This window comes from Mytilus trossulus, chromosome 2 (genome assembly GCF_036588685.1).
Source record: "Mytilus trossulus isolate FHL-02 chromosome 2, PNRI_Mtr1.1.1.hap1, whole genome shotgun sequence".
NCBI lineage: Eukaryota > Metazoa > Mollusca > Bivalvia > Mytilida > Mytilidae > Mytilus > Mytilus trossulus.
Genome location: NC_086374.1, coordinates 30,800,017 through 30,818,032, shown reverse-complemented (window position 1 = coordinate 30,818,032; position 18,016 = coordinate 30,800,017). Strand labels below are relative to the sequence as shown.

Here is an 18,016-nt window from a genome sequence, read left to right as displayed (position 1 = left end):
TAAATACCAAAACTAAGCTTGAATTAATTGCAGTGTCGGTTAAATACAAACGATGTTATACGACACAGAAGATTCCTACCAACAAAACACTTTTTCATAAAGCATGCCTCCGTCAAAACATGAAATGCCATTTCATTGGTAAATCTATGTATAACTTGCATCTTGATTCAGACTTGAAGATACCAACGATTAAGATTAGCAACTTTTTATCCTTTCTTTTCATATTAAGAACCAAATGCATTATACATAGCCAATAGATAACATGGTAATTATCTTCCAGCACACAACACAGGTCGCAATATATACGTGTACGTTAGAGTTTGTAACAATTTTTACTTTGTTCATTGTAAACTCATGACAGTATGTTTATACCTGTATTGATTTTGTGTGTTCCTTAATACGATAAGGTAGAACGTTATATGCTCGCATATATGACAGCTACTCACAAAATCCAATGGACACGATTGTAATCAGTCACTTGTCACCGTCTGGCCTTGAACAAGGAAACTATTAACATCCTTAAGCTTGAGGTTTGTGTAAAATTTTAATTTAAAATGATGTTGTTTTGTCGATCAGAGTTGCCTTGATGACTTTTCCTTGCACTTGTTTTTGAAGTTCTTTAACATGATAGAGATCATAACATCATTTAGTTTATGCTGTAAAGTTTACGTGATAAAACAATAATATCTGATATGAATCTGTGCGGATAATTTTGAGGTAAGATTTTTAAATTAAATTCAAAGCTGATTTGTTATGAAGTCAAAATCTATGCAATGTTCACTTCAAACTTTTGTATTTATATTAACTACAGACCATTGAAGCAGAAATCTAGAATGATAAACGCATTGGGCATGTGTCTGATTAGAAATTGAGAAGACATTTTGTAATCAATGCTTTCGTTACTGTTAATAAATCAATAAAATCTCTGCTTTGCTAGGTTAAAATAGATTAGTTTTTTTTATAACTAACAGTGAACAGGAAATGATCTAATTCAAACTTTAAGAACTTCAATGAAACATCGTAGAAAATGTACTATATTTTTTCAGCTTCACAACTTTAATTCAATGAGCAGTTTTAGTGGTTAATATGATAACAAATGCATCGTCTTCTGAAAAGTCTTATATACAATTAAAAAAAAAACGGCGAAAAAAAAGAAAGCCAACAGGTCAAAAAAACATAACGATTGAGTAACAAAAAACCTATCAAGAACCGTAAATGGACACAGGTGCTCAAAATGATCAGCAGTTCGTCGTGTATAATAAATCCACAGCAACTAGAGTTAGCCTAGTAAACGCTCGTATTTTGATTGTTATTCCTTAAAAAAGGAATTATTGATACCAAAAATGTAACATACACGTGTTTATCAGTAAAAAAGACTTTCAGGATCTGTCAAAAAAAGTAATATCACTGAACACCAAGGAAAATTCAAAACGGAAAGTCCCTAATCAAATTGCAATATCAAAAGTTTAACACAACAAACGAATGGAAAACAACTGTCCTATTCCTGACTTGGTACAGACATTTTCTTATTTAAAAAATGATGGTTTTATAGCTAGATAAACCTCTCTCTTGAATGACACTCGCATCAAATTCCATTATATTGACAACGATGCGTAAACAAAACAAACAAACAGACATAGTAGAAACAAAATGTCGATGATACAGCAGTCAACAGTACAGACCAAACATATTGGTAAAAAGGAAAGACAAGAATACACAAATTAACCAAAGTACAATAACACAACGACGGGGTGTATAAGTACAGAGCCACGTCATATATATAACGAAGAAACTCAAAAAGGCATGTAAACAAAGGACATAGCAAACTAATTCCGCAAGACTCATAAAGATATTATTTCATTTAATAACCTCCCTCATTTCTTGGCACAATTAAACCTTAACTAATAATTTTAGATTGTAAAACAATGATGACAGCAGAAGTAGCCACGAAAATAATAATTGATAAGAAAAAATATATTAACTCCTGCTTTATAGCGTATTTATATTTATCGGTGATTCGTATATTTCCCCTTAGATCTTACTGCCTAATATTTTCGAGTATCAACGTACTGGCTGTATCACTGAACATGTTAGGCAATACGTTGTGTGACGTCATAATTACCGATAAACAGAATAATAGGTAGTTTCGTTTTTGATACTGACTATATCATGTCGAATATCTTAACTCGCCCTGACGGGCTCGTCTAGATATTCCACATGATATAGTCAGTATCAAAAACGAACCTACTGTTAATTCTATATATATTAATAAGATAAGAAGATTTGGTTAACATATCAATGACAAAAATATAAGGAAATATCAAGGTTAACATTTGTGTCTTTTGTCTTGTAGTCTGTTTTCCCTTGCTAAAATTATGCCACAATGAATTAGTTTTGATAAACGTTCTAATGGGGAAAAAAATTACAAAAATACTGAACTCCGAGGAAAATTCAATTGGAAAGTCCCTAATCACATGTGAGTTCGTGATCTAGTTGTTAAGACCGTTGGCTACAGTGCTAAAGCTCCCGAGTTCGATCCTCACTCGGGATGCGAAAAATGTCAGTACACCAGAAGGGTTATTTTCACTTTCTCACACACATCTCTGGTTTCCAGACCGGAGTTTAAACTAGCTTTGATACTTCGGTGGCCTCGGTAGGTCAAAGTTGTTCCCAGCTTGACCTGCAGATCAATCTTCTGAAATCTCTTCGAGTTGTCTGTTCCCGCCGAGAAGCCCGGTGGTTCTCTCCGAGTTCTTCGGCTTCCTCGACCATAATAACAGACTCCCCGGTGTCCTACATGCTCCCTTGGGCAGTGTTGGGATGGGGATTGTTCTGGTGGTGGATTAATAATTTAAAGGACACATCTCCATTAATCATTAGGGAGTGTACATAGATCCGCTGTACCATTGCAGTCAATCAAGGGGTGCGTTAATACTGGCGGAATCTCGAAGTACATACAGTATACATACATGGCCAAATCAAATGACAACGCACGTCAAACGAATGGACAACAACTGTCATATTTATGACTTGGTACAGGCATTTTTAAATGCAGAAAATGGTGGATTGAACCTGGTTTTATAGCGTTAAACATCTCACTTTTACAACAGTCTCATCAAATTCCGTTATATTTACAACAATGAGTGAACAAAACAGACATAATAACATAAAATAGTCAATATGAATACAGCAGTCTTTACTGTGTTTTTCAATCTTAAATCAAACAATTTTACAAAAAAAACCACAAGCATCTGTCAAACTAAAAACACATGCATTGCTTCGCGTGTCTGACGTCAGAAAATGTATACGTCACATAGGAAGAAGTTTTGTCGTTCAATGTTTACACAAAACAATTTTATAATTTCACATGGAAAATATTGGCAAAGATACAACGATATCGGTACATTGTGTATGGATCAGATCTTTTATTCTTTTATATTATTATTGCGTGATCCTTGCAAGACGGACAATTATTCGAACGCCACAAAGTGTAAGTGAGGATTAGAAACCAAGATCCACTGTATTTCAAGGAATGAAGCTGAAAACATACATTATGTAGTGTAACGCGATTTCTGCAGTTTTCTTCATAACCCTGTTGCAGCTGTTTTGTTGTTGTTGTGAGCTTAAGAATAATCGTAAGATTATAACAAGGTATACTCAAAATAAATTATAAAATCTAGTACATTTTGGCATACCATTTGCAGATTTACTGGAAAAGAACGGAGAAAACGGCAGAACCTTTCACTAGACGTTACATTGTATCGTATCGTCAACCAATTCGTTATGGTGAAATCAATACTAACCGCGTGTTGATTTCTGTCATCATACTCAATACACTGTCGGAACAGTTCTTGTGTTAGAATCACACCCCTGATAATAAAATCCGAATAGCCTGAACATGTACGAGCATAACGTATAAACTGATGTATAAAAACGCAAATTAAAGGAGCGATGGTACTACTGTGAAATTAGAAACTGACACTGAAAAGTAGAAATCATCACGTCTGTTGTAGATTCACGTTTGAAGTCGTCCATGAGTGACAATATCAAGGAAGAAATTAAGATTTTAAAGTCTTCCATATTCAGCCACATTAGCTAAATAAAAATCACATGTCATAATTAAAGCCCGTATACTTTTATGTTTTTTTGACTATTCATATCGTTATCATGCTGTCTAAATGACGTTTACCAGAATTTTCTTTTATTCATTTAATGAATTGATAATCACTCCGTTTGTTAATATCATAACTGACGGTACATCATTTCTATAAAAATGAGTAATTGCTGACGTGTTATTCAGTAACGATTCGTTGGTATTGAGATATTTTATATTCTGTATAAAAATATCAATAATTGTGCATTTACCTCAAATATAAACATGTTTTAAACACTCTGCTTAACATTTAATTAGTTGATTAAACAAAGTATAACGATTCATCGTTTCATTATAATTCAAACATTTATATTAATGAAAAGAATTACAAAAAAGAAACGTTGAGAATAAATTTGGACTTTAGTTCGCACAAAAATATATATCATAAATTATGTCATTAATCATAGCTTGTTGTCGATTCAAATTGTTGGAGAGGCGTTTCAAAAAAAAATTGTTGTGATAATACTTTCCAATCCCAATTCTTGAAACAACTGAACGTATGGTTTTAAAATGTGATGCAGTGATAATGTATTGTTCCATCTGTATAACCGTCCTTATTTGATAAGAAAAGCATGTAACTGTTGGACTTTTTCAAATTAACACAATTGAATACGTTCTTTTGACAATATTATTGGCAACAAATATGGCGAAAACATTTTGCTTTTTAGTTAAGACGCAGACACAACGTATCGGTTTATGAAACGGTTATTCCATAACGGTCAACCAACTCGTGATGGCGTCCGTAAAATTTAAAAAAATCATAACGTATAAACTGATTTATGTAAATGCCATTCGATGGAGCGATGTTACTACTTAGACATTAGAAGTTGACACTTGAAAAGTTGAAATCATCACGTCTGTCATAGATTCAAGTTTGAGGTCGTCCATTAGTGTCAATATCGAGGAAGAAACCCAGATTTGAAAAGTTGAAAAGGACAGCTGTCACTACTAAAGAATCGATTACGTTTATGTATGTTTTTTTCGGCCATTAATATCGTTAGAACTAAAATGATGTCTAAATGACGTTTACCAGAATTTCATTGTATTCATATAATGGTTTATTACTCACTCCGTCTGTTCAACTTTTAACTGACGGTACATTATTTCTACAAAATTAAGTAATTGCTGACTTGTTATTTATTAACGATTTTTTGGTATTGGGATATGTCATATTCTGAATAAAAATATCAATAATTGTGCATTTACCTCAAATATAAACATGTTTTTGAACAATCTATTTTACATTTAATTAGTTAATTAAACAATTTATAACGATTCTTCGTTTCATTATTATTCAAACATTACATTAATGAATATAATTACAAATAACAATAAGAACGAATTTGTACTTTAGTTTGCACAAAAATATGATAAGTGTCTGCATGTGTGATCACTATTCTGTATCTTTTATAATAACTGGTTTTGAAATATTGCTGGCTTTTGGAATAAATTGTCAAATACTGTTTGGTAGCTGTAATGCTAGTGGTGCGTATAAACTATACAAGACTTACTTTCTCGATGCATACACTCTCACAGCGTTTGAAACTATTTGTATTTGTTCTCATTTCCATGTTTGTTTTCCTATACATTGAAGTACAACATATTAATTTCAGTTTACAATCATAATCATGATTTAATGTAAACAAAAAAATCAAAGATAATGGTATGTCATATCAATATTCCCTTTAAAAAATTCTCACCTAGGATCAGTTATAGGTAATAATTGATAAAGAGCCAATTGAGGGGTTGGAAATTCATCTTTATTGAAAAATCAATAAATCTATGATAGGAAAAATATAATTTAAGACGAAATATGAGTTTGAAATTGATTTAATGAAGTTTTATATTTCGATATCATTTCCGCGAAAGTTTGTGAATAATAATCCACCTCAGATACCAGGATCATGAATTATTTTGTGAACCAGACTTTGCACTCGTCTACAAAAGACTCATAGTGAATTAGTAACGCTCGAATATAAAAAAAAAAGCTAAATGGCAAAAAGGCGTACTTAGCTGAAGAGCATTACAAAATATTTCAATGCTTTGTCAAATACAGAGAAGATAATTTATTCCGAGGGTAGAAAATCTTTGTATTTTGTGAACAATTCAAAGTTTTCCAAACTGTTTTATTTTTAAATGGTGCAAAGATAAATAGCAAGCCAAATTCAGAAAATTTCAAGATAGTTTCATTAAAACTACATTAATTGTTTGTAAACTAACAAAGATATTATCCCACTTTTAGCAGTTAAACAATTTGTCATACAAACTATAAAACTGAATATGGCATTTTCAAAAGAAAAAATTACCAATTAACCTTTATTTCAAGTGAATTCATTCTCTATTCATACATACAATCAAACCCGTCTGCTACGCCTGTAAAAATTGCATATATTAAAATGCAACCTACCCGGCAGTAAACAGGAATGACTCCATATTTACAATTTGAGGCAAAAGAAGTTAAACCATTCAGTCATTAATTGTCAATAAAATCAATTAGCATAAAAACAACTTTATCCCCATAACTCAAATATAATTGTTTTACAAAGAACACTATGTTTTGCCATGAAATGAGGGATCTATTTTTAAACAAACAATACCCTTCGACGTCATTGTGTTTGTATCCGTAAACACGTATGCAGGATACATTGATATCCAACTTTGCCTCTATCCCATCGCGCGTTAATCATGTGAATGGTTCAGACAACACAGAGACCTCCTGTCGTAGTTAAGTATGTCAGAGTCAGTTTAATTAGTTGGATAATGTCACGTGTCATAACTTAAAAAAAATACAAATTTCATGATAACTAATAATGAACTGTAGGGTAGTCTGTAAATATTTGGAGTGTCTTTAAAAAGTTTTAATATGCTCTTCTGTTCTTTCATTGGATTTGTTTCTTTTTTGGCTATGAAGGGTGCTATATGTGAAGTATTTTGTTTCCCCTTTGTTAAAATGTGTTTTCAACTTTTTTTCACGTCATGCTTAATTTGATTGTTTGCATGTATATTTGTTGTTGTATCATGTGTGGCCAGGTTCTTGTTTATAAGGATTTTATTATTCTTCACCAACAATAACCGATTTGGCATCATTAACATAACCAGATGGAAAAACCAAATACACGAAATTTTAAAGAACGAATTAAATAATTATCTATCTTTTTAACCTCGTATGAATAAGACAAACACATATGTTTGATCTAGAGTTACATTTCCTTTATAAATGCTGCGAAACAGGATGGATGTATCCACAATTATTTTTACTTTATAAAATGTGTAGAGTTGCATCTTTCATAATTACATTTAAAGTTAACATGTTGAGGAAAAAATATTGGATATAAGATGGAAAAACTAGATGTATATTATGTATAGATGCGTGACACAACACCATCATATGCACTAGGTAAACCCAATGTAAATGTTAGACGATTTAATTGGTATTCCTCATCAAAACACGGAACATACCTAACACATAACTGCAAGTTAAAAGGCTCATATCATCAGTTGAACTCAATTCTCTGCTATATTTCCAAAATCTGTTCTGAGCATTGAGGAATTTTCAAACTTCTTTTAACAACATACATGCATAAAAATGAACGATAAACTCTTGCATTTAAAATTATTCTTTATTACAATTAAGACATCGTGAAATTGAAATTATTATTCATTTCAATTTGCTCGTCTCATATATCTTCTATTTATATTTAACATGGAAATAACGAGAGTTAAAGGGATTGCCCATAAGACTAAAGATTGGGCGAAAGATACAAGAGGGATATTCAAACATCGAGAAAAAATACACCTGACAAACAATAGTACACAAAAAACACAACATAGAAAACTCAACACCTAGCAACACGAACTCTGTAAACTAGGGGGTTATCAAGTGCTCCGGAAGGGTAAATAGATCCTGCTCCACATGTGGCACAACTATCCATCAAAGATAAACGGAAAACGATATAAAGTTTTATGCGCTAAAGCCATACTGTATATAGTTATTAGATACATTCGGAGAACAAATGTGGATCCATTTAACAAACAAAACTAGCGTTTGTAAGATTTCATAAAGGATATATATGGCCTCATTAATGATACAAAAAACAACCAATGGAAATATTGGAGCCCTGCAATCAAAGAACACCATTGGATTACGTGGATTACATGCTCATATCTAGGGACAGGAACATACACCCCTTGCATTTAACAATGGTGTAAAATCACAACAAAAAAATCAATCGTTTATTAGACAACCATGTTGCCAAACCATTGTTTGACATTATTTTTTTTAGATAAACGCGCACGTTTGGCAGCAACAGTTGAAATCAACACTTGTAAGAAAAACTTTTTTTTCTGCAGTAATATTCTGAAAACAGCTGTATATACAAATTGCAACCTTGAAATATAAACCTCGCAAAATGTTTTCGCTTTTATTTTTTTGCTTTTTATCAAATTTGATACTGCTTTGATTCAAGATATTTTGTTAATCTAATGTAATCGACAGATAAGCATTCAGGTATAGCTTTCATTCCTATGTATCTTAGAAAACAGGGTTTTCTTAAGATATTTACAAAAAATCAAAATCACAAAAATACTGAACTCCGAGAAAAATTCAGAAATGAAAGTCCCTAATCAAATGGCAAAATACAAGGTTGTTTTCTTTCAAGTTTCGTGTTTCCTGGGCTGTTTTGTCAGTGTATTTGATTCATTTCTGTGTTGGAAGATACCAAGACGTAAATAGTTAAAAGTAAAGTAAGCAACGTAAGTTGTCCATTGCACAGACATGGTAAGTCATTGATATGCACATACTGTTCAATTTTAGTACTATATAGTGTTATTTTGAGGTTATTCCAACACAGAAATGAATCAAATACACTGAAGGCCATAGACGTATTTAGTCCGTTGATCAGCGCGAACGCTCTTGTAGGCCACGTAAAACAGAGATGTCTTGGCTCTTTCATTGTCAGCTCGTCGACATCCATTTACGACTGATTGTCGCTTACATGAAAACTGGAACTGTAAATCGCAGCCAATATTGTGCACATTTAGTGCCTGAGGCCGGTTGAAAGACCATTGCTGACTCGTAGGCATCGTCAAGCTCGGCATCAGTAGTCACGTCATAAACGCATTTGGACTTTGAGACGACAGCATCGAGTTCATTGGTCTAACGATAGCAGATTTCTTCTACATCATATTGATGGGTGCAAACATGTATGACGTCCTCGGAGAACAACATACAATGACCAGCACATCCTTGGAACTACAGCGTTTGGTGAGGGGTAGGGGGTGGGATAGATTCTTTTTGGGATGCTTCTCATTCTACTGCAAATAGGTCCTTTATGTTCTGGAAAGAACTTTGAGGGGCCAATTATCACGATTACATCATGCCAGATATTGTTGTGCCACATTTCGACAATCACAAATTTTGTAACTAGACCCTTTTCATGGACGTCAGCGTTTGGTCACACATAGTAGGCATTGTTTCAGATTATTTACGTCAGAAGGCAATTTACCCTACACCTTGGCCAGCTATGTCACCGGATATGAATGACATTGAGCATGACTCGGATGATAATGGTCTAAAAATCAAAAACGCGGTTCCATCTTGTCCGAAATTTCATGAATTACGAGCAGCCTTGTTTGAAGAAAGGCAAAGAACTCCTATTAGAACATTACAATGCTTAGTTCAAAATATGAGAAGAAATGTGGAAAAACTTTTCGCTACTGACCTTTAGTGTACTTGAATTTATTCACAAATTGTGACTCTCGAATTTTGGAAAGAATATTGCGTATAGTGCAGTACAAAATTATCTAAAACTTCAGTATCAGTTGAAACTTTTTGGTTGCAATTTTCAACCATTTGACAAAAAAATCAAGCATGAAAACTGTCCAAACTTTCCCTTGGCAATTAAAATTGTGTATGTTATCTAATAAAAGCACATATAATATATATTCAAATCATGTTATCAGTAAACAAAAATTCTGAAAAAAAACATCAGGTTTTTCTTAACTTTTGGCAAGGTGTGTATGTACAAAGATTAAATTGATCTAAAACATTGAAATTAAATCATTTTTCAGATATACATATAAAAGGAAACATTTAAAGTTAAAATATTTCAGGGACAACAATGTTTATAAAAAGTAATTGTTGAAGACCAAACGTACCAAACTCATGTTTCGGCAACCCAAACATGTTTCTGACATAACTAGTTTTGAAATCATTTTTTTTTTGTATTAACAGATATAAATGGACCATTTATTTCTATGAAAGGAATGCAATAAGATAAGTGTTGAATGAAGTTTATGCTGTAACGTGACTGAATAAATATATGAACTATGTTTCTGTCAAGCGATTGTAGCATTTAAAATTATCTCTGTTCGTTCTGATATTTCTTGAATTTGCTTCTGATGTCGTAGTAATTCGTTTGAATTTCGAACTGAAATAGAAAACAAAAACACACGTAATAACATTGGCATGTCAAAATCAATATCTTTGAAAATGAAAAAAAAAATAAAAGCGTGCTTTTTAAATTTTCGTTTTCAGATATTATGAATTTCAAAATTCAGAGTTTGAAATTCTATTCATTGACTAGTTCAAATAAAGTAAACATTTAAACGTTATGAATATTGATTGAATTGTACTTCCATCGACATTAAAAATCATTTGCCACTCAATGAGATCCACGATTAGAATGAAGATAAATCAAAATATACCCTTCAAACGATCATTGCGTATTGATGCATATGTTTATCAATAATAAAACGGCTCTGTTGGCGCAATTCATAAGTTAATTTATCTAAACTAATTTTCCATTCGATTGTTTACGCCTTTTGAAGTGATGTAGGAAAAGGAGCAATAGGTGAAACAAAGGGAGAATATTCTATTTAGTATTCTTCCAAGTATAAATAAGGGTTGTTCAATTATAATTCAGGTTAGGTTGTTGTTAACATGATCAATTCACACGTAAATTCAAGTCTTACCTGATGACAAATTTATACTGATTTTCTCATAAACAAATTACCACATGTTAGAGGTAAACAGTGTATGCATATCAGTACAATGCAACAAAGACACAGAAATAGAGATCCCAAACCGTGTTAAGATTATATGTGAAGGTGAAAACAAGCTTATATTAAAGAATGTAGAAAAATGCCCTGACATAAATAAATTGCCAACTAGCTTGAAAATGAATAATGGTAGACAATATTTTTTAGTAAAAATGTTGATGCTGCATTGTCTGAGTAAATATTAATCTTTCAGTGCAAAAATTTACACTGGAGCTTTGTTTAAAAATAACTCCCCGTCCAACATCCCAACTGCTGTTTGAAGTGTAAATAAACCATTGGTAGTATAGATTATTCCCGTTCTTGTTAAAAAAAAAAAAAAATGTTATCCGCCCCTTTGTTACGTAAGAACAAAAAGAGAGGTGGATAGATAAGAACCCTTTATTATTTTTCACACATAGGTAAATAAACTCATCATAGATACCAAGATTAAAATTTTATATTACGCCAGACTCGCGTTTCGTCTACAAAAGACTCATAAGTGACGCTCGAATCAAAAAATGTTTCAAAGGCCAAATAAAGTCCGAAGTGGAAGAGCATTGAGGACCAAAATTTCTTAAAAGTGTTGCCAAATACAGCTAAGGTTATCTATTCCTGAGGTAGAAAAGCCGTTGTTTTTCAAAAATGTAAAGTTTTTTTAATAATACCAGTTAATTTTTAATTATGAACGCATCAATGATAACTCAAGTCACCCCAACATAGAAGTGCTGACTACTGGGCTGGTGATACCCTCTGGGAAATAAAACTCCACCAGCAGTGGCAACGACCTAGTGGTTGCAATCAACGCATCATAAATACCAAGATTAAAATTTTATTTTACGCCAGACGCGCGTTTCGTCTACAAACGACTCTTCAGTGACGCTCGAATCAAAAAATGTGTAAATTGCCAAATTAAGTACGAAGTTGAAGAGCATTGAGGATCAAAAGTTCCTAAAAAATTTCGATACATACAGCTAAGGTAATCTATTCCTGAGGTAGAAAAGTCTTTTTTTCAAAAATTCAAAGTTTTGTTACCAGTTAATTTTTGGGTTTATAAGACTGTTACACAATAATTGATGAAGACTAAATCATATGGTGTGCACCTTTTTTTACTATTATAGCTCTTTGAAAATGCCCAATTTTGATGATTTTCACATTTTCATCGTTTTTTTACCTTTTTGGGGCTATCATCTTGAACAAAAATTACATTTCCACAATTAAACTTGTTTTCATACTTTCTATAAAGATGAATACATTTGACTTAAAAAACCAATACGTAGGTGTTAATATAAGAAAGTTTTATCATATTTTGACGCTTTTATGTGATAAATTTACCATGCTGCCAACTTTGTATTGTAATTTTCTCAGTTTTAAGAACAAAATGTATATTATTTATTTTTTTTTGTTATAAATGATTGAAATAATACATATCTAAGAAATTTGAAAAGACCAAAATGATATGGGATGTACATGATTCTTGTAAAATCATTTTTTGTAACCCTAACCCATTTTCTCAAAATTTTGGCTAAACATACTGACTTGATTGGTCGTAAAATTTGAAAACTGGATTACTCAAAAACCATTCATTGTAAATACACATTTTTTTCACAGATTTATGTTTGATTATAATATTTTTGAAATTCATATTTTCCACTTGTATCACATGTTTTGGAAATAGTTCAAGAACGAGATTTCAACGAGACTGAAAAGTCAGAAGAATACATCCTTAATTGGTAGATAATAGCATGATGTGTCCATGAGTTAAATATTTTACAAGGTTTTTGACTGTTAACGACATTTTTTTTTAAGTGATCCACGATAGCTTTAACCTTTCAATAATTTTACGGTATTGCAACCCAACATTTATTTTGCCTTTGAACAAAACTTATTGGTGTTATTCTATAAAAAAACATTTTAAAAAACCTAAATGCAAACATAGTGTTCTCTGTGTATAACGTGATAATATTCTTTTACATTAAAATGCCTTTGAAGTATTGTGATTGTGTAAGCCTTTGTCTCTCGATACCAAGTTACATATGATATAAATCATAGGCTTTCGGTAAAAAAACATCAAACGTACAGTATATACAATTCTAAGCTGAAATGCTTCTTTAAAAAAAATGATAGGGAGGATTATGTTTTTTTACGCAAAATAAATATATAACGATAATGATTCATATAAAAAGAGTTTTCAGATGTTGGTGCGTTCCCGATTAATAAGTCAAAATTTCTAAATGAATGATCGATGGTACACAAAATTCTATTATCATGGGATTTGTAAATCAAAGATCCTCAATGCTCTTCATCTTTGTACTTGTTTGGCTTGACAAATATTTTAATAAGCGCGTCACTGATGAGTCTTAGTTAGATGAAACGCGCGTCTCACGTACTAAATTATAATCCTGGTACATTTGATAACTATTGTAAATCCTTTGATGTCCTCGTTACGATTTCCATTTCCCCCACAACTAAGTGTAACACATCTTTTACTCTAACAAATGTAGTGAGCATCATCAAAATGAGTATCAAATAGACAAAATTGGAAAAAAAAGTATTTTTTTTAATATTGTGTTACAAAAAACTAATTAAAGATTAAAGGCGTATAATAATGTACTCCAGACGCACGTTTCGTCTATATGTCTTAACGATATGTGACAGTTATATAACTTTTTGAAGACTAACTAAATAAATAAAGGTGCATGTGTTATAATTAAGAAAAAATACAGAAACGGAAAATGAAGCTTACCAATATCATCAATATTCTTTGACATACTAAATGATACAATCAATAAAACTCCACTAAGAAAAATAAATATTCCCCCTATCAGTAATACACCACGTACAAGTTTCTTTCTTGTAGCTTCGTCTTGAATTATTTTTAAGCCATCCAGGATAGATTTTCTTGGCTGCCGCGGAGGAAACTTTTTAATTTCTATGATTTCATAATGAGTTGATATTACTTCTATAGTATCATCCATATTATTGACATCTTGTGGCAGACGCATTGCTAAGAATTGTATATAATTAGTATTTTCCATCCCGCTGTACGAATACAAACAAAGAGGATTTTGACACCTGCACTGTATGATAATCCTTTAGTGTGTTTGGTTATTTATAATCGGTCAAGCTTTTCAAGTTTATTAAAATGATAAGATATGCTTTTAAAAAGACAGTCAATGATTTACACTTCAAAATTAAAACATTTTAGTTTAGTATAGATATTGATTTGGAAAAAAATAATTATAAAGCAGGTATCATTGATCGCAGTTCGTGTTGTATTATAACAGAGAATATTGACTTGCTAGCATTAAACTAATCTATCATTAATGGGAAACAACATGCATGGTGATGATGTTTTGTTTATTATAGTAGAAAAAGGTCATGCATGATTTAAGAAAATCATTCCCGGTGCTGTCACCAGCGGGCGAAAAGTCAATTCAGCTAATGTCTTTATTGACTTCCCTGATATTGAACTTTAAGGAAAGAATCGAAGAAGGAATGCTGTGGATTATTATCTTTTTATTATTTGATATCTAGTATATTCATGCATCATACATTATAGATCCCTACGTTGCAAAGAAAAATGATGATAATGTATAGATAGAGGATTGAATCAGTATGATTAGTGTTTATAGGTTTAAAATCAGGTTCGTGTCCCTACTTCAAACAATTCTCAAATACAATCAAAAAGAAGAATACTGAAATGGGCACTACATACGTTTTACGGCCACAATCACGAATTGGATGTCCGATACGATATATTTGTGTTTCAACTCAAAGCAAAATGTTGTCAAAGTCGTAGATCTTCAGACACCAGAATAGTAACATAGTTTTCATTTTTTTAATATCCCCGATTGAGACCTTTAAACTACTTGTCATCGATTCGTATGGCTGGTGAAGCATGCTAAAGTTTTAAAAAAAAACTCGAATGAATCTGTCACATGTAATCCCTGACCCGAAGTAGTTATCACAAAAAACGGAACGTCTTAGATATATGATAGACAATAAATGCGCATGAAAAAACTTGAGACTATTATTGGCCATTTCAATAGCGTTTTGGTTTGACGAGGGGTTAAAATTTAATTGATTTGTAAATGTAGAAAAATTTAAATTCCCTGAGAGTAAACGTATAAACCCAACTGACCTCCTGTCATAGGGGCAGAATTTCTTTAAAAGGACAATGTTTTTTTTCTTAGATATATATACAGTTTGGTGAAGAATGATTATAGATATTTAAAATTAAGGAGCATGCCTTTTGAGTCTGTTTCGTTGTGTTTTAATTGTTAAATTGGTTTTATAGTATGTACTTATCATAAACAGCAGAAGACATATTCTTGTTGAAGATCCACTGGTGACCTGCGACTGTTTTCTGCCTTGGTGGGTTGGTGTTTCTTTGAAATATTTCTCATCTTTATTCAAATTTATCATATAGTCATTGAGCTTTCATTATGTAAAACAAGAGTGATGACTTCGTAGGTTTCATCATTGCACTTTACTAATCTTATTCCCTACAGGAAAATACATTACCTTCGATTTGTAATACTAGTCTTGTACATGTCAAATAAAAGAGAAGATCCATGCCCGTGTTTGGTCCTCAATGCTCTTCAACTTTGTATATGTTTTGGCTTTTTCACTATTTTGATCTGAGCGTCACTGATGAGTCTTATGTAGACGAAACGCGCGTCTGGCGTATGAAATTATAATCCTGGTACTTTTGATAACTATTTACACCACTGGGTCGATGCCACTGCTGGTGGACGTTTCGTCCCCAAGGGTATCACCAGCCCAGTAGTCAGCACTTCGGTGTTGACATGAATATCAATTATATGGTCATTTTTATAAATTTTCTGTTTACAAAACTTTGAACTTTTCGAAAAACTAAGGATTTTCTTACCCCAGGAGTAGATTATCTTAGCCGTATTTGGCACAACTTTTTGGAATTTTTGTAACAGTGGTAACAGTTTATCTAACAATTTTTTTTTTATCAGTGATAAATGTTGGTAATGCATGTTAAATGTTTTTCAAGTTGAACATATTACTGCAATTTCAAGGGGTATTATTTTTCTTCTCAGTTTTAATAGGTCAGTTAAAATAGCTGGAAGTTTCTGATATAAAAAAAAAGATGTGGTATGATTGCCAATGAGACAACTATCCACAACAGACCAAAATGAAATATAGGGGAAGTCCCTGTGGTCACCCTACCCCTCATGTTTAAGAACTTTGAAACAGTTGGGATCCACAACTCTAAATTAAATGAAATATAGGGGAGTCCCTGCAGTCACCTGATTGAGAAATTGGAAACAGTCGAGATCCCCACCTTTAGATTAAACCATATATATTCATGTATGAGAACTAATCAAATGAAATATAGGGAGAGTCCTTAGGGTCACCCTACCCACTCCTGTTTGATAACTTAAAAACAGATGAGATCCCCACTCCTCAACCATATATATTCATGTATTGGACAATATAACAAATCAAATTAAATAAAGGGGAAGTCACTGGGGTCCCCCACCCCCTCCTGTTTGAAAACTTGATAACGGTCGAGATCCCCACCAATAAACCATACATATTCATGTATGGGACAATATAAAAATCAAATGAAAATTAGGGGTAGTCCCTAGGGTCACCCCACACCCTCTTGTGTGTGTTTTGAGAACTTGTAAAAGATTGAGATACCAACGCCTAAACCATATTCATTCCTGTTTGTCATTTCAAAAAAGATTGAATGACATACAAGGTCAATCTCATAGGCGACACATATGCATATCACTTTGCTAGACCCTAACACCAGTCATTTTATTACAAACTTAGACATCATGGACTTGGGGTGAAGGTGGGAGTCGTTTACATTTATAAGTCAGACCTCACCATTGACCCCTGTAGTAGTAAACATTTGTCTGATTTGTGTCTCATAACTTTTGTACTGTACAACACAAACTCAGTTTTTGTTTCCAGGGAAGCAAGTCCATTCATACTTTTACAAGCTTGTACTAAAGTCAACTTGAACTACTAACAGTCAACTAATACGAACAATTACGATCAAGTAGAAGAACTGCAATCATTGCAAAGTTGTACCACTGCTGACTCATTAAAGACTCGTGACTATTCGTGGTCATGTGCGTTGCTATTGAAAACCTTGATAAAATATGAATTATTTGCCTTAATGTTTAATTCATTAAATGAACATAAATGTACAATTATATATGAATGTTTAATGTTTGTTCTTTTAAATCTTTAAAAAAAAAGTTGAAGCAACATTGCCACAGTCAGACAGTTTTCATAATTATGTTTGCCATGTTTTTTGGTTAACTGCCTACAGTGCTTTGATTTTTATAAAGCATGACTATTGGTTTGTATACTTCAGTAAAAAAAATAAACTGTTGCAGTATTGAAAAGTCATCAATAGCCTTAGAAGAGTCATATAATACAATAATATGTTTCTGGCCTTAGTAAAAAATATTGTACATATATTCACAATTTAAAGATGTACATATTTATATTTGATAATAACTGTTAGTGTTATATTCAAGTTATACTTTTTTAAACCTTAATTATAATCTTTTGTTAATGTTGTGATTTTTGCCAACTTTGAATAGACCTGTAGGAAACCAATTAAGGTTTGTTTTTAATGCAATTACCAACTGAGTATAGCTGAAGGACAATATATATGGTAAAAGATAAATCAGACATGTGATAATTTATCCAATTAGCAGAAATTTAATTCAAAGTTGGACAAATATCTTGTTTAAAAAAGCAAATTTTTGTATATATTTGGACTGGACATGTAAAATGCAATGATTTTTAGCATTTTTAGATTTCAAGCAA

The 18,016-nt window shown here is 32.2% G+C and overlaps 1 protein-coding gene across 1 annotated transcript; it reads right to left on the bottom strand.

Moving 5' to 3' along the window:
* Nucleotides 1-10,216: 10,216 nt before the first annotated feature.
* On the bottom strand, nucleotides 10,217-14,377 carry LOC134705042 (uncharacterized). Its single transcript, XM_063563811.1, has 2 exons — nucleotides 13,935-14,377; nucleotides 10,217-10,581 (listed from the first exon to the last, which is right to left on the bottom strand). The coding sequence occupies exons 1-2, from the start codon at nucleotides 14,224-14,226 to the stop codon at nucleotides 10,490-10,492; spliced, it is 384 nt and encodes a 127-aa protein (XP_063419881.1). The 5' UTR covers nucleotides 14,227-14,377; the 3' UTR covers nucleotides 10,217-10,489.
* Between the last annotated feature and the right edge of the window lie 3,639 nt (nucleotides 14,378-18,016).

Coding starts and splice junctions, on each gene's coding strand:
- LOC134705042 (XM_063563811.1), bottom strand. CDS start 14,226: ATGGAAAATACTAATTATATACAATTCTTAGCAATGCGTCTGCCACAA. Junction 10,582..13,934: donor AAAGAATATTGATGATATTG/GTAAGCTTCATT, acceptor TTTCTATTTCAG/TTCGAAATTCAAACGAATTA.